The 18,561-nt window shown below is 41.9% G+C and overlaps 1 protein-coding gene across 3 annotated transcripts in view; it reads right to left on the bottom strand.

Annotated features, from left to right (window-relative positions):
- The window catches only part of WDFY4 (WDFY family member 4), a 278,492-nt gene that overhangs the window by 205,125 nt on the left and 54,806 nt on the right, over positions 1 to 18,561 (bottom strand). For all 3 annotated transcript variants that reach the window (XR_005211802.1, XR_005211803.1, XM_037804046.1), the window contains exon 12: positions 11,358 to 11,938. Coding sequence is in view for 1 of the 3 variants with exons in the window: in XM_037804046.1 (XP_037659974.1) it covers positions 11,358 to 11,938 (581 nt within the window). In the remaining 2 variants the exon portion in view is untranslated. The remainder of the gene's footprint in view (positions 1 to 11,357; positions 11,939 to 18,561) is intronic.

The following is an 18,561-nucleotide window of genomic DNA, read 5'->3' as shown; positions in this document are numbered from 1 at the left end:
AGTAAGGGTGAACACTTCTGAAATGAATGGAAAGACAGAAAGTGTCAGTAGGGAATTAAGTGCTATGAAAAAGAATCAAACTGAAATTTAAGATCTGAAAAATACAATAATTGAAATGAAAAATTCACTGAATGAGAACAAAAGCAGAATGCAGATGAGAGATGAAAGAATCAGTGGACTTGAATACAAGTCAATAATAAATGTCCAGCCTGAAGAATGTAGAGAAAAATGATTTTTAAAAATGAACAGAGTCTCAAAGTCATGATGTGAAAATACTGTAAGATCTAGCAATCCTGTCATTGGAGTCCTTGAAGGAGAAGAGAAAGAGTGCAGTGTAAAAAATACATAGTGCAGAAATTTTTAGCCATTATTTCTTCAAATTTGGTGAAAGACCTAACCTTACAGATTCAAGAAGTTTATCAAAACCCAAACAAAATAAACCCCAGGAAATCCATATGCAGACACATCATAATCAAACTGCTAAATTCTAAAAATGAAGAAAAAAATCTTTAAAGTGGCAAGGAAAAAAGCAATACATTATATATATTGGAACAACAATTTGATTAATGTGGATTTCTTCACAGAAATCAGAAGGCAGAGAAAAGTCATTTTTAGATTGGAAAAAAAATGCTAGAATTCAATATTGAGTGAAAACAGCCTTCAGGAATATGGCAAATAAAGATAGTCTCAAGTGAAAGAGAACAAAGAGAATCTGTGACCATCAGACTTGTTCTAAAAGAAGTACTAAAAGAAGTTCTTTGAATAGAAGGGAAAATAATAACAGAAGGAAACCAGGGATCTCAGGAATGAAGAAAGAACAATGAAACGGCAAATATCTGGATAGATATTATGGCCTATTTTTCTCCTCATAAGTTCTTTAAAATATATGTGATGGTTGAAAGCAAAAGTTTAGATTTAATACATGTGACAACTATAACATAAAATGTGGAAGATGAGACCTTTAGAGAGGTAAGGTTTCTATATTACACATGAAGGGGTAAAATATTATTCTCAGTATACTGTGAAAAGTATTTATATTGCAATCTCCAGAAAAACACTAAAAACATTATATAGAATTAGACAGCCAATCAGACACCCAGGGGAGTGAATCTCCCTGGCAACGTGGAATATGACTCCCGGGGAGGAATGCAGACCTGGCATCGTGGGACGGAGAATATCTTCTTGACCAAAAGGGGGATGTGAAAGGAAATAAAATACGCTTCAGTGGCAGAAAGATTCCAAAAGGAGCCGAGAGGTCACTCTGGTGGGCACTCTTATGCACAATTTAGACAACCCTTTTTAGGTTCTAAAGAATTGGGGTAGCTGGTGGTGGATACCTGAAACTATCAAACTACAACCCAGAACCCATGAATCTTGAAGACAATTGTATAAAAATGTAGCTTATGAGGGGTGACAATGGGATTGGGAAGCCATAAGGACCACATTCCACTTTGTCTAGTTTATGGATGGATGAGTAGAAAAATAGGGGAAGGAAACAAACAAACAAACAGACAAAGGTACCCAGTGTTCTTTTTTACTTCAATTGCTCTTTTTCACTTTAATTATTATTCTTGTTATTTTTGTGTGTGTGCTAATGAAGGTGTCAGGGATTGATTTAGGTGATGAATGTACAACTACGTAATGGTACTGTGAACAATCGAAATGTATGATTTGTTTTGTATGACTGCGTGGTATGTGACTATATCTCAATAAAATGAAGGAAAAAATTCATAAAAAAATAATAAAATACCCATCCAAAATTAAAAAAAAAAGAAATAGATAGCCAAAGATTTAATACATAAATTAAAATGGAATACTACACTATATTCAAATAATCCACAAAAAGAAAGGAAAAGAAGAACAGAGGAGCAAAACAGAGGGGCCAAAGAGAAGACAAATAATTACATGATAGAACTGAATCCAAACATATCAATAATTACTTCAAATAAAAATAGTCTACACACACCAATCAATAGACACATTTTGTCAGAACAGAGGGAAAGACCATACTATATGCTATCTCTAAGAAACCCATTTTAATTAGAGTAATATAGGTAGGCCAAAAGTGAAAGGATAGAGAAAATTTATATCATGATGACATTAATCAAAAGAAAGTTGGTGTGGCTATAACAACATGAGAGAATGTGGACTTCAGAACAAGGAAAATCACCAAGGAAATAATGATTAAAAGGTCAATTCACCAAGGAGGTATAATAAACTGAAAAATGTATGTACCTGACAATGGACCACCAAAATGCATAAAGAGAAACTGATAGAACTGAAGGATAAGTGGACAAATTCATACTTATAGTTGAAGACTTCAACACACTTCTTTCAGAAAAAGTAGAGAAAAGATCACAAAGATATAGAACTGAACACCACCAGGAACCAACTGATAAACTCAGCATTTCTAGAATACCCCATAACTGAAGAATTCACATTCTTTTCAATTTCCCATGGATCAAGTGACAAGATAGACCATTTCCTGACTCATAAAAAAAACCTTAAAATATTTCAAAAAAAGTGAAATTATAAAAGTATTTTCTTTAACGATAATGGAATTAAATTAGAAATATTTAGTAACAACGGTAACTGAAAATGTCCAAGTCTTTAGAAATTAACAACATATTTCTAAATAACTCATGGGTCAAAGAGAAAGTGGCAATGGAAATTAGAAACTATTTTAACTTAAATAAAAAGGAAGCATATAGAAAATTTGTGGAATGCTGCTAAATCAGTACTTAGAGAAATTTATAGCATTAAATGCTTACATTACCAAAAAGGAATGATCTTAAATCAACAATCTAAGTTTCCACTTAAGAAAATATAAAAAGAAGAGGAAAATAAAACCAAAGCAAACAAAAGAGGAGCAATAGTAAAGACAGCAAAAAATCAGTGAAATTAAAAACTGAAAAACAACAGTGAAAATACACAAATCAAAAATCTGGTTCTTTGACAACATTTTAAAACTTGAAAAACCATTAGCAAGATTGACAACAGAAAAAGGGAGTAAGGCAGAAATTATCAATATTAAGAATGAAAGAGATACCACTACAGACCCCACAGATATAATAACAAGAATAACTAGAAAGTACTACAGGGAGCTATAGGCACATAAATTCACTAACTAAGATGGAATAAAATGGACTCATTTCTTCAAGCTGCAAACTACCAAAACTCAAGCAAGGAGAAAGAGATAACCTGAATAGTTTTATAGCTATTAAAAAAAACTGAATACGCAGCTAAAAACCTTTCCACGAAGAAAATTCCAGGCTCATATGCTTTCACTGGTGAATTCTACCACCATACATTTAAAGGGGAAATAACACTAATTCTACCCAACTTCTGACAAAAAATACAAAAGGAATGAACACCTCCCAATTCATTTTAAGAGTCCAGAATTACCCTGATACCAAACTCAGACAAAGACAGTACAAGAAAAGAAAACTGCCGACCAACGTCCCTCCAGACCTGAAGTTTCCAATCTGTGTGCCTTGAAAAAATGGTGCTGGCAGATGGTTTCTTCAAGGGGTCCCTGGAAACCCCTGTGCACCAGTCACAGCTACAGACTTGATACATCAATAATCAATATGCTGCCATTTTTGGTATGAATACAAATACTGCTGTAATTTATGAAATATAAAATCATTTAGAAGAGATACTGAATTCTTGGAGTTTTTGTTATATATTTTCCCAATTAGCACATACTAAAATAAGAATAATTAAAATGATAATAACTGTATTAATAATAGCAACAACCACTCTGTGCCAAGGTTTACCTGCATATCCGTAATTATTTCTCAAGATGTCTCTATGAGGTGAGGGTGATTGTGCTACACCCCATTTTCAGACATGGGAAGTTTAGAAAAGATAAGCAAATGCTAGGATTATCTAGTTAGTTAGCAGCCCTGCCTGTGCTAAAACCAAGCTCTGAACTGAAGGTCCAAGTTCTCAGTCAGCTGCTACTATAGGAGGCCCCCCAGGTGCGTGGGGTGTGGTACTTTAGAACAGAGGGAGAGCAAGGAGCAGGTGTGCAGGCATTTCCAATGTCCCCTCCTTCCGGGCAGCTGGGGAAGCCATCAGAGGCTTTCAAGTGGGAGTGGTGTGGTCATAAACAGCTCCAAGGCCAGCGTCGCTACCAGGGGAGAGCAGATCCAGTTACCGCTAGGGTGGAGGCTCTGAGTGCAGTGCTTGTCAGGCCTGATGGGGAAATGACCTGGGGGCTGCCTCCTCAACGGCCCTGTCCTTGGAAACTACAGCATTAAGATAAAGCCGTCAGAAGGGCAGGTCTAGTCTGTGGACCGCTCTTAGATGCGGTGGCCATCGAGACCAGAACAGCAGTGAAGGTCCATCAGAAACCATGGCCACCGCTGCTCCATCTCAGGTGACCCCCGTGATCTTGGCTCTCGACCCCAACAAACATCCCTGCTCGGGTGGCGGCCAGAGGAGCCTCAAGTGTGGACAGGGCCGGGCCTCCGGGTGAGGCTGTGGTTCCTGCATTCTTTTTAAAGTCATGTAATGGCCCTATTTGATTGAAGCTGGTGTGTCTCCTGAGTTTGAATGCCAAGTCGTACCACTAATAGTGATACTGCAGAAGCTGAACAGTTGATCCGCTGATCAGATGATGATGTAATCCAGAGTAATACAAATGCTAAGAAGAAGAATAAACAGACACTAACCCTTACAAAGCATTCTGTGTTAAGGATGTTATATTTGAAACATAAACACCCACTTCTTTAAACTATTTGAGGAAACAAACTGGACTCTGAGAAACAGAATCAGAATAACTACTAAATTCTAGGCTGATTGGATGTGGGGTGCCAGGGAGAAGCAGCTAGGGGACAAGAATGGCTCTAATTTCTTCCTTGTGCAGTTTAGTGGCTAGTGGTGCAATTGTTGAAACAGGGAGCTTGCAGGGGCTGGTGGTTCAGGGACATGTTTAATTTGAGGTGCCGGTGAGATGGCTGAGTGAAGATTTCCCAAAGGCAGCTGGAGCTCACAGCTGGAGCTCACAGGTGATGCTGGGACAGGAGCATGAGTTTGGGAGTCACCAGCATGGATATTTGTGAAGCTCTGGGGGACTTCCCAGGGGAGCAGGGAGAGAGTGGGAGAGGGGGCCTCAGAGTGAGCCCCGAGGACCGCCAGGCCAAGAGACACATTGAGGTGGGTGCCCATGGACGTAGGTGGCTTTCTGTGCTGCTGTGTGGCTTTTCCCCAGCAGTTGCCACCTACTCAGGGACAGGCACGGGGAAGGCAGGATTTGGAGGCATTCAAGATTGAGGTTTTGGCAAACTGATTTCTACTTTAGGACAAAGGGAGGAGAGCTTAGGGCCTTTGCAAGAGGGTGATGGATGCAGCTGGCCGTGGAATCTCAGCTGCATGGGAAGGAAAATGGAGGTGGGAGAGGCAGAGGGATGGAAAAAAACGTGGCTGCAGCAATAAACCAGAGAGCAGTGCTCTAGCATCTGGGCCTTGCCCCAATGCCTTCTGAGTCACCATGTCCTCTGTTCTTGGAGTCTTAATTCCTTACCACCCCCAATGCCAACCAAGCAAGGTGGCAACTGGCAGCAGACAATTCCAGATATTCCCCACCCCTGACCTCCCTCTACTACCTGCCCCCTGACCTTAGTTTCCGGAAACTGGAAGCATGTGCATTACTTAACAAGCAGAGCTCTGGCCTTGGGTTTCTTTTCCTTAACTGTGCCCTGGGGGGCTGAGGCTGATTAGGATGACTCTGCAGCTGAGGAAGATGAAGGGTTGTTAAGGGCCTTGGTCTGCAGAGCATCCTCCGAACCCTTAAGGTTGCCTGCTGTATACCACATTCCCATTGAAGCAATGCACCTTGAAGGGTATGAGTAAGTAGCTTCTGGCTTCAGTTACAGGAAATTCGGATTGTTACACTTGCTGACATCAAGAATAACAGGCAGCCCACAAAGTCTGGCAGGGGTTGGGAGAAGTCAGAAGCTAAGGCAGGGCCCCAACCTGCAGGTGGCCAAGGAGTTGGGATGCCCCAGCTGTGGACGAGGCTCCTCCCTGGGCTGTGCAAAGGCCTAGTTGTAGAGTGTGGTTCTTCTAAACCACAAGCCTGCCATGCCACAACCCTGCTCAAAGACCTCCATGGCTCTCCATTGCCCAGGGGATAGAACCAACATGGTCCAGTGTAGTGAGCGGGCAAGACTTCCAGAACCTGAATCCGCCACCTCCCCACCTCCATCTCCACACCCACACTGTACATTGGCCAGCTGGAAAGTACATCATCCAGGTAACAGGGGTCTAAGAAATACCTGGAGAGGTCAGCTATTGGTTCATGACAACTGCAGCTGCCCCTTACTGAGCATCACTACATGATATTTGCGTGGCTATTTGCATGGCATGCACGTATGCACATGAGACAGCACAACTAGATGTGTGGATATGTGTGTGTGCATGAGACACAGCACAAGTGTATGTGCTTGTGTTCGTTTCATGGAAATCACAAGTCATATGTAGACATTTCTATTTTGTGAAAACATTACTGAAATCAGAGTTGTTATGTTGATCAAATGAACTCATTCTTGCAAGGGGCTGGGCAGTGCCTGGCACAGGAACACTCAGAAATGGCAGCTGGGGTCAGTGTGACCACTGTCACTGCTCCCTTCATGACAGCCTCAGAGAGACCTGTGATTCTCCCTGCATGAAAATGAGGTTGAAGCCCAGAGAGGTCAAGCAAGAGGCCCAAGGAACACAGCCACTAAGGTACCTCCAGGCCCACAGCCTCTTCCCCTCTACCCAGGGGCCAGGACCCCCTTTGCAGAAGACAGCACTGGGGAAAGTCGCTGCCCAGGTGCCAGTGGTGGGCAGAAAGGAGCACCCTGTGCTCGAGTCCCTGCACCGCCCTTTTCCCCACAGCCTCTCATGAGAATTGAGGGTTTCAGTTCCTATCCTCTAACCATTAGGGACGGTCAAGGGTGATGCACTTCTTTAATGAGGAAAAATGGCTTGATTTATGAAACCTGACTCCTATAAATTTGAAAATTAGATACTCAGTGTGAAGCCAGCATGATATTTGAAATAGGGGCTATCTATAAAGAAGCAAGGTTGATGTAACATATAGGTGGGAGCTCTATGTTTCTATTGCAGGCTCTCAAACCAGAGCATCTAGAAAATCATCACCATTATCACAGGAACATCAGGAAAAAGCAGGAAGAAAACACAGACACACAGACATAGATATATGCATGCAGAGATACACAGAAACACACTCACATACACACATGCAACACAAAGACACACCAACACACATACACACCCATACACACACATACATACACAGACACACACAGACATACACACATACACACACAAAGACACACAGACACACATGGACATGCACATATACACACAGACACATACAGACATACACACATACACACACAGACACACAGACACACATAGACACATACAGGCATACACACATACACACATAGACACACAGACACATACAGACACACAGAGACATGCACATATACACACATAGAAACACAGACACACACAGATATACACTGAGACACACACCCAGACACACACCATAGGCACTCAGACACACACAGACATACACACATACACATACAGACACACAGACATACACACAGGTATACACACATGCACATGTACAGACACACATACACACACACATACACATACATACACCCAAAGAAACACAGAAACACATATATACGTACAGACACACACATATACACACACGGACAAATAGACACACACTGGCTTTGGAGAGAGACCTAGGTTCAAATTCTGGCTCTATCACTTACCAAATGTGCAACTTTTGGCCACATTATATAAACTTGTCAAGCCTTGGTTTCATTATTGGTAACATCCCACGATTTGGGAAGAATTAAATGAAAATAAGTGACTAGTGCCCAGCCCCCAGAGATATTCAATAAATATCAATTGTTTTTTCATCACCCAGTTCCTCTTACTGAAAGTCTTGTGGTGCTGAAAAATGACCCCCTGCCCTCTGAGAGCTGGTAGAGGAAATGGAATAGCTTCCAATGCTGAGAACCACGTTAACCTGTACCATGTCAAAGCAGTTGGTGCAGAGGCCTCCTCAGTGAGGTCCCCTGGAATCTAGAGACCTGGGCACCCCAGAGAGGGTGATTTCCCCTAGACAAAGCAAGAAGAGCAGGGCCTGGGAACCTGGCCAAGCTGTGCTCACAAAAAGCAGCTGCAACCTCACCGTGGTATTCCCATGTCTGACAAAGGCGGGCAGCTAGCATGAGGATGATCTGCATGGATCCCAATCAAAATCATAAACCACAATAAAAAAAAAAAAAAAAAAACCATAATCAAAAAATCGTAAACCACAATCAAAATCATAAACCATACAAGGGAACAAGGCACCTTCAGTGACAGTTACAGACACAATAGGCTGTAGAATCAGATTGCTAAAAGACAGAGGAAGAAATAATTATGATTCATATGTTTGAAGAAATAAAAGAGAGACACACAAACATTAGCAAGGAAAGGAGCTATAAAATTATAGAAAAATAGAACCAAATAGTTTATCTAGCAATGTAACATATAACTGAAATTTAAAAATACAATACCTAAATGGGTAGACTAAACTTCAGACTAGACACAGCTAGAAGGAGATTCAATGAGTTAGGAAAGAGATCAGAAGAAAATGTATAGAACGCAGTACATAGAGACAATGAGATGGAAAATATGAAAGAGAGGTTAAGAGATAGAGAGGATAGAATACAAAGGCAAAATATACATCTAATTGAAGTTCCAGAAGGACATAATAGCAAAAAAGATGGTGACAAAGTAATAATCAATTTCCAGAATCGATGAACAATAGCTATTATCAGGTTCAGAAATCCCAGTGAATTTTAAACAGGATAAATTTAAAAAAGAATGTCAAGCCACATAATAAAACTACAGAAGAGGAATTATGAAAAGATCTGAAAAGCAGGCAAAAAGAAACAGACAGTTTACCTTCAAAGGAGGAACAATAAGAATATTTCTCAGCAGAATAAGAATAGGAAACTTCTCAACAGGCCACGATGGAAGTCCAAAACCGAGGGATATTACTGCAAAAAACAGCTGTCAACTGAAAATGTATACTCAGAAGAACTATCTTTCAGCAATTATGAATAAAATAAAAATATTTTTAGACAATTAAAAACCAACAGAGTTTACCACACACAGAACTTCACTAAAGAAAATTCTAATGGATGTATAGAAATTGACAAATCCACCATCACAGTAGGAGATTTTTAACATCTTTCTTAGTAACCGACACATCAAGCAGATTATAAAAAGCATAGCAGTATGGGAAATTTGAACAAATTTGACAAATTCCTTCTAATGGACATAAATAGAAGTGACCCTAACAATTGGAGACTATGCATTTACTTGAAGCACACATGAATATTTATGAAAATTTACCCCATTAGGGACTAAAAAGTCAACCTCAACTGATTTCAAAGGACAAGTATCATACAAAGCACCTTCATTCATGATGATAAAGTTAAAAAGTCAATAATAATTTTAAAAGTCATTAAAGAAAACTCTTTAATGTTGGAAATTCAAAATTCAAACAACACTCAATAGTCAAACTATACATCATAAGGGAAATTAGAAAATATTTAGAACTAAATAATACTGAAAATAGAATGTAATAAAACTTGTGGGATTCAGCTAAAGCAGTACAGAAAAATTTATTCTTAAAAAAGACTGGAAATTAAATTCCCAAACATCAAAATTAAGAAAAGAATTACCAAAATACCAGAATAATCCCAAAGGAAGGAAGGAAGGAAGGAAGGAAGGAAAGAAGAAAAAAAATTAATGAAATAGAAAATTTACATGTAAGAGATAGGAAAAGCCTAAAGTGGGTTCATTAGAGATGTAAATAAATAAACCCTCTGGCAAGAATGCTGGGGGTTATAAAATGAGAAACACAAAAAAATATGTTAGTAATGAGAAACGGGACAGACACTACAGATGCATCAGAAATTAAAAAGTGAAGAGGATATTGTGAACAGCCTTACACCAATAAATTTAAAGCTTGGATGAACTGGGAAAATAAACTTGAAAAATAAACTTAGCAAAAATGATTCAAAAATAGTAGAATTTTATTCTCACGAGAACAAACCTTCTCATAATGAACATCAGGCTCATAAAGCTTTACTGACATGTTCTATCAGGTATCTAAGGAACAGAAAGACCAGTCTTTCCCTAAATTCTTCCAAATACTAGAAAAGGAGGAAATTTTTATGAGGCTAGCATAAATATGATAGGAGAACTAGCCAAGAGAGGAGTATTATAAGTCAAACTCTCATGAACATAGATGCGAAAATCTTTTTTAAAAAAGATTGAGCAATAAATATATTGTGAACAAGTTGTTTTTGTCAAGAATGCAAGATTAGAAAACTGATTAATATACCAGATGAACCAATGAAATGAGAAGAATCACATGATTATATCAGTAACTGGAGACCTGACATCAACCCTCCCTCTTCCCACACACACACACACCACACACCAACCTCCTACATTAAAGTCTGGCAAATGGGGTTCTCTTTGCATAAAAATCCACAATGGCTTGTAGGAACATGCCCTGTCATGGTCAAAAGCAAGATGATGTGGTGGGCTGTGGGCAAGATAACTGATGGCAGTGTTAAGTTGTGCTTTGTCATCATTGCATTAGAGGAATGAAAAAAGATACCAACTACTGCTGTTTTTGTTCTTCCATTTTTCCCTCCCACCCCAAAGAGAGGGGTAGTTCCTAGTGCTGCCTGCTTTAGTGGAATTCTGTGTTCTGGAATAGAAAAAAAAGTTGTCTTAAAAAGTCTGAACTCATTGAGGAGTTTAGCTACGGGAAGAAAGAAGAGTGATTGTCTTTGTTACGGGAAGTGGGGGCAGTAATAAAGAACAGAAAAAGTCCCCATGGTTGGGAAGCAGATGGGCTCAACTCCCTAGGGAGGCAAAGACTGCCTGGGACTCCCAAAGAGACTGGCGCAGACACCAACTCCCAGCACTAGCAAAGATCCCAAAGCAGATACTGAGCATCTCAGCATCTCTTGATCTCCAGGCACCATAAAAGCCTCCCTGGTTCTTATGTAGGGTCCATGTTCCCAACCCTACATAGACTTGGTTGAATTTTCTGCCAGCTCCCAGGATGGGGGAACTTGCAATCATATTTAACTTAATTTAAAGAAAATAAAGTCATGTGACATTTCTGCAACCCAAGTGTGTGGAGTGGGCTTCATGCCCACTCCACAAGCACGGGGTATTGGGTAAGAAATAGGAGCACGTACTGATGACTCTTGATTTAGAAGAAGGAAGCAAAGCTCTACCTTTCCTCCAGGTCTGGCCACTGCTTCAGGTTGTGTTTGGGGTTCCTGCTGGCTTCTCCCTCCCGGTCACCCTTTAAGGCCTCCTCTCCGGCCCTCGGGGACTCCTCCAGGCCCCTCTGCAGGTGGAGAGTGCCTCTGGCCATGCTGTCCAGAAAGCTGAGGATCTGGAGGCAGCTCCGTATCCGCGCTGGGAATGGGCTGCTGGAGGAAAAGGCAGCGCTCAGCAAACCAGCAAACTGCCTGGGCTTCCTGTCGGCCCAGGGGTGCGCAGAGGCTGCCTCTTCCTTGGGGGCCCCAAAACAGCCCAGCAGGCAGATGTCCTCAGCCAGCTTCTCAAACAGCCCGTTCCTCCTGAAGAAGTCACTGTTGACAGGGTCGAGGTGCAGCGCCGCAGACACGGCACAGAGGGTGTGGAAGGTGAGGTCCAGGGCCTGGCTGGGGGAGACTGCCCCGCTCATCTGCAGTGGGGGCTCCTGTAGAGAGCCCTCCAGGTCGGAGAGCAGCGACAGGAGTCCGGTGAAGCCACTGGAGACTCGAAAGGCAGCCCGGCTTTTGGGTGTCTCAAGGGTCCGAAGGAGAGACTGAAACACCAAAGAAATCAAAGTGAGTGAAATCTAGGAGGCTGAGCTCACACACATTCCTGGAGAAGCATATGGATATGTTCTCTCTGCTCAATGCCATAGGAAGGAGTTCACATAAAGGACAATGTTTTCCCTCTGAATTTTAATTTCACATCGCCCATAGGTGCATTCTTTCCAAAAGGTGGCCTTTAAAGCCTTTGCTAATGTATATGGATGACTTGCTGTCCTGTGTCTTGACTTCAGTGCAACTCCCTCCAAGAAGCTTACTCTGAACCTAGACTAAACTGGATCCCCTAGACTAGACTACACCCCCCATCAAAACTCCCATCACACTCTATTGTAATTACTTGGAAATTATCTCACTCTCCACAAGACGGAATGCTCCAGATGACAAATCATATCTGGCTTACTCACTGCTGTGGAACTTGGCATGCACTTAATAAACATTCACCAAACAAATGAAAAGGAACCATATCTTATCTTGTAAAGGAGAATTTTTCCAATTAAACCCAAGGCAGCTTGTTATTTAAATCCCTTTTTATGTAAGCATGGGTACATCTATTATATGAGGAGACACAGTAAAAATCGATCTACTTAAAATTTGCTGTGAAAAGATGAATGTGTCTTGGCAGAGGAAACCTTTAATGGAAAGAAAATATATAGATATAACATATAGTATAGACCACGTATGGAGAAAGCACTTAGGCTACTTATAGGATATATAGAATTTACCACCCTAATGACCAATGAGATTTTTACTGGTTAGCTAAACTTAAACTCTCTTCTAACAACAAACACTTATTGAACACTTACTATGGGCCATTCACTGAGCCAAGTGGATGGTTTATACTATGAACTCAACAAATGTTTCTGGAAAGAAAGAAAGAAAAGCCCAACCATCCTATGAACCCAAAAGTCTACTGTGCATTCTGAGCAGTCAATTCCTGCCTCCCCACCTGCACCCCTCTTCTAGAAGAGAGAAAGAGTATAACATAAGGCATCACTATTGAGGGGTAACCCCCTGCTTACCACCTGCCAAGCACACACACACACACACACACACACACACACACACACACACACTGATGTCCACTAGGCCCTTGTTTCTGATTGCTGGGGGAGAATCTGGTCTTGGAAGATTTGGGGTAGGACCCAGGCACACTGTCTACCCCATCTGGTAGAGACAGGGCCCTTGGACATTGTCTCCTTACACCCCCTCCTCTCCCTGTAAGAGGCAATCTGAGCAAGGAGATGGTGAAGAACTCCATTCCCAGGGCCCTTGAGCTAAGAGAAGTACCAGCTTGGCAGTCAGGCCCAAAGCACTGTCATTAGGACCAAAGAGGAAGAGAGAAGCAGAGCTGTTTATTCCCAATGAAGGACCTGGGGGTCCTCTCCTCTAACCCTTGACATCACACCTCCAGCCCCATGGGCATCATGTAGATCCCCTTAGCAGCTGGCAATCAGCTTCCGCCGACCCAGGATCGATGGGTAGGGAGAATGCCCCCTTCTCCCAAGAGCCTTGTGGGGGACTCTGAAGTCAGCCAGGTCACGACTTCCAGTGAAGAGCTGGAACAATCTGAAATTATTTCCCCTTGCTGATCTCTCTCTGTAGGATTAACCCAACATATGCTAATTAAAAATGTATTTATGCTTGTATTATCATGGCCAATGATAAAAGAACACAATAGCTATATTATAAACCTACAGAATTTAATAGTGCTCCTGAAAGAATTTGCTTTCTTCGGCATTTTGATAGACACCATGCAGGGACAAGGGCTTTCCAGAATGCTGGAGGATGTGAAGTTCATGATTCTGAGTTTGACTCAAGAACTAGGAAAGCATGCCCTTTAAATGGAAATGCATATGTTATTGGTGCTTAATTCATCCAAAATGATGATGTGGTTCCCAAATATAAAAAAGCAGTTGTGTAACAAAAATTCTACTTCTGCTCCTGCTATAGCCACCTTGATCCCAATAAGATGTCATGTTTGGCCAAATAATTGGGTAGTTAATATAATTCTATTATGTGTGTGATTATACTGTGTGATCAATGCCTACCATTGGTGTCAAAAGTAGGAATAGAGAGTGCCCCGCCATCTCCATGAATGAATTTTGAAGGCATTGTCGGGAAACTAAAGAAGGGAAGAAGTTAGGGTGTGAGTTAATCTCATCAGTGGAATTACTCATTCTTCCCCTAGTTCTGGCTGATTGGGACTAAAAAGTAGTTTCTTGGCTGATCCTAAATGCATTAGCCAAGACAATAGGGATAATAAATACCCAAAGAGGAAAGGTTCCCCCAAACCCACAGGCCCTGTCATAATAGGCCCAGGTGGCTTTACAGGCAAAAATGGGACAGATGCTGAGGTGTTTTTCATGGCAGAGCATATGATGGGAGATGCTTTAAGTCTCCCAAGGGTGAGGAAAAGAAAAGCAGATCCAAGAGAGAAAAGCAAATTATGTTTAACTGTGGGTAGATCTGTTTTGACATATATGGGAAATCTCTAATACTATATTCCACTGTAAGAAATCAGAGCAATCCTGCATTTGGGTAGGACAACACAGATAAGTTTGGACAACGCTGGTGCAAACAAGGGAGGATTTTTCAAAGACGAAGAGACGTGGTGATGAAGGACCTGCTTAATTGGTTCCCACTGCTCCATCTGGGCCATTTTGAGAAATTTAGAACAATAGTAACAACCAACAGCAGTAACTGAGAGAATCCATGAAGCATCCAAAGTCTGTGATTATGTTCTCATGGATAAACAGTACAAAGTGAGGTGGAAAAATGTATCCTTACTAATAACAGTCGATTGAGCTTTTCCCATTTATAGGAAAAGAAAATGTATGTCTTATGGGGTTATATCAACAATTACCCACCACAGATCAGAAGAGAACTGTTGGGAAGTTGAATTGTCATTTTGCTCTTTGAAAATAAACTCAGCATCGAGCCACCCACTAAAGCAGTGTTAAATCAGAGCTGTGGATAGACTTCAGGGCAATGGGCTCTCCAGGATGCCAGAAAGATGGAAGCAAAAAATAAAATATTAAGGATGTCTAGGCAATGACACAGCTTGCTCCTCCTCGGAGATATAGCCCAACTAATTCTGGAATTTGGCTCATGAACCAGGAAAGAGTGATATCTGTAGACACATCCTTAAACAGAAGCATGTAGCTTGTTCGAGTAGGTTCTTCCAGAATGATGACACCTGGTAAACGTGAAAGCTCATGCCACAGCTACAAGTGAGCTTTGTAGATTGGGAAGCCCTTTCTCTGTGTTCCCGGTATCACCAGCTGCTGTTTGTTCCCACCCCAGGAGACTCAGGAGGGCAGGAGAGGCTGCAGACAGACACACTTCCCCTGGGCCTACCTTAAATGAGCAACTCACTCCCAACAAATAATTAATTCTTCAACTGAGTTGGGAACTTACTCTAAGCTTGGAGTGTATGTGGTGCTGGCAATCATTCCTGCCAGCTGATAATTTACTCGAAAAGCTACCTCCTGGTATGTAATAATGCTACAATGCCTGGCCTATGCCTAATCACATAAATCACACCATGAAAAGCAAATAAGTCACTAAGACAACAGGAAATCCTAAGCGATGGTTTCTTGGGAAGAGAATGTTAAGCCGTCTTGATGTCTGCATGCTTTCAATAGCTCTGAAGACGAGGACATTCTTTGAGGCAAACAGAATGGATGAAGTTCTTCTGTTTATCTCATAGCATCTGCTATAACAAATACCAAGAAGGGAGACGGATGAAAAAATAAAACTAAACCGATTAAAGGCAATCGTGGGGGCCCTGAATAGCCACTGAAATTTCCCACTTCCCCCGAGATACCGCCTTCCAATTGTCCAACTGGACCTCAGATGTTGCTCTTTATTCAAAGAGGGCTGCAAGCAGATCTTTTCAAAAGAGAAACAACCAGATAATAATTCTCATTCTGATATGTGTCTCTCCGAGGGTCTGTCCCCTGTAGGTCCTAGATGGTGTGTTTTCTTCTCCTCCTTTGGGAGAGAGTAAGAGCAAAGAGTGGCTCTCCTTAATTGCAGCTTTGCTTGATTTATTAAATTCTGAGTCATTATCTAAAATGGGGGGTAATCTTATTAGAACGTAGGCAGCTCTATTATTTCTTGGATGGGGTTAATTTCATATTTGCAGAGTCATAAAGTAAAGAGTCCAAAATCCAATTACAAAGGCCTAATTTCATAGCAACTAAAGAGGAACATTTCTATCATAAAGGCAAATAAATACCTCGCTACTTCGGGAAGTGATTTGTCAGGAACCGGGGGCCCAGGAGGAAGGTCTCCATTACTGTCACTCAACCTGGCCTGATAATGCATCACAGAGGGTTGCAGGACTGGGGAAGGGAGTAAATTTAATCAGCCAAAGTCAAAGTAATCAGGCGCCGGTTGACACATTTCAAGAGAGGTCAGTGTTAAGCACATTTCCTCATTCTTAACTCGGTTACCATGTCATCGTCTCTGAGTTAGTACTCCTCCAGCTTGAATCTATAAAATGGATGTCTGCTGCAAAGCGCTAACAGCATTAGAACTAACAGGATTTATTTCACATTCTATTATGTGTTATTCCTCATAATTTTCCATGTGTCACGCTGGAAGGCCGGTGAGGTAATGCAATTAAGCGCAGAGTTGAACAGCTAAATGTATATTAGCAAATCAATCTGAATTTGGGCATAACCCAATCACAGTCCCACAGGCTGCAGGGGGGAAATTCATTTGCTTACATTATGCTTTAACTCAGTTATCATTTGCCAGAATTGGGGGGGGGGGGCAGTTACATGTGCTTCTGTGTCGGTATGGAAGTGCCCCTGAGTTTTGGAAATAACTCCCCTAAGCTGGGTGCTTCTAGCGGGATTTTCTTCCTCCGATCCTGCTTTACGGAAGGGAATTGAGAGAGGCGGGATGCTATGAATGAACTGCAGAATGGCAAACCTTTCTTTGGAGGGAGCAGGCTGCCCGGCACCCTCACCTTCACCCCCAGCCCTCACCCTTCCTCTCACATCTGATGCTCTTTGTAGACACGGACTCAGGAGGAGTCAACTGTCAACTTGTGAAAAGTGAGACCCAGCAAGAAAGAGCTAATTTATATCTGTTTCTGAAGTTCCAAGGAGTTCCTAAGATGATATAGGAAGAGAAGGAAAATAGACTCCACATGAGATCACAGCAAGCATTCGCTGGCTGCTCCTGGGGCTCGGCAAAGGGTGCGCCTGGAGTACATCCCTGGATCCCAGGGCTCCCTGCCAGCTCCCTGGCCCAGCCACGTGCTAACCATCCCGTCCTCGGAGAGGATGGAGGCTCCTGGGTACCCTCGTGACCACCCACAGTGACTGCTATGTCCCGCCTGGAGAGAAGACAATGCACGGAACTGGGCATACGACTTTGTTAAATAAGCTTGCGCAGTGTTTACAGCTTATGTGCTCTCTTGATAGTGCGATGCTGAAATGATATTGAATCTGTAAAACACCATAATGGCTTTGCATAGCTAATTCTAGAAATTCAGTCCTATTACCCAAGGGCTGGACTCCAATAAGGCGCCTCTGAGCCACGGAGTAAAGAGGCTGATCTTTCCGTGAGTCGAGCAAAGCACTCTTTTCTATATTGGGCACAAAAAAAATACTTTCACTGTCCAAACAAAGTAAAACTAGCAAAACAAAACTCCCTCTCTGCAGATCCATTTGACTTTGCATACGGTATGTGAGAAGCAGATGGCGAATCCAATTATTTGCCTGATAAAAAACCCAAGTCCTGGGTGTCTTGGGCAAGTTTTACCCATTCTTTGCAGAACGAGGCTCTCATGAATCAAGTTGAACACAGATGGACGTATGAAAAACAAATGCAACAAACAGCACAGTGAAGTGGGAAAACACCCAGATTCCAGATTTTAAGTCACGAGTCTTAGATTCAAACTCAACTTCACCATTTAGCAGTTGCGTGATGTTAGTTTAATCAGTAGGGCTCTGTGGATGTCTCTCTTCGCCTGTAGAATTAGAGACTGGATCACACAAATCTAAGGTCTTTCTAAACTCTAAATTTTCTTGAGTCTTGATATACCTCTCCCTTTCACCCCCGCTTTGCATGACCCTCCTAATGCCCTCACTTCACATAATCAGGGGACTCCGTGTCTTTCAGAAGACATTTCACTTCTGTTTTATGTGCATCGCCCTGACTAATTTTGGGTGGCCCTGTAATGATATCACTGTTTTGGTTCTTGGCATCATGAAGACACAATGACAGCTCTGGTCATGCATGTCACTTGCAGGTGGGCCTCTCGTGGTGCCCTGGCCATGCCAAGCTCTGCAGAATGAGACCGCACAACGATGGAGAGCACCCTTCACATTAATGCTTGACATTGGCTCTGCGGAGAAGTGAAGCAGGTGCAATAAGCCAAACACCATTCTCAAAAGCTTAAAAGGTTGTTTTACTAAGGCATTCATGGCTAAGTAAGGTGGATGGGTTAACTAATTTCTGGAAGTCAGAGAAACTTTGCAGTTTTTAAATTCACTGGTGACCATGTGCAGTAGTTTAATGAACCATGGGCATGTGGTGTTTTATGTGGGGTGTTGCACAGATACATGAAAGTTCACAAAGTCAAATCCCTGGAGGA

Source organism: Choloepus didactylus, chromosome 15 (genome assembly GCF_015220235.1).
Source record: "Choloepus didactylus isolate mChoDid1 chromosome 15, mChoDid1.pri, whole genome shotgun sequence".
In the NCBI taxonomy this organism is placed as follows: domain Eukaryota; kingdom Metazoa; phylum Chordata; class Mammalia; order Pilosa; family Megalonychidae; genus Choloepus; species Choloepus didactylus.
The sequence above is the reverse complement of the archived record's forward strand: the minus strand, read 5'-3'. Positions and strand labels throughout refer to the sequence as shown.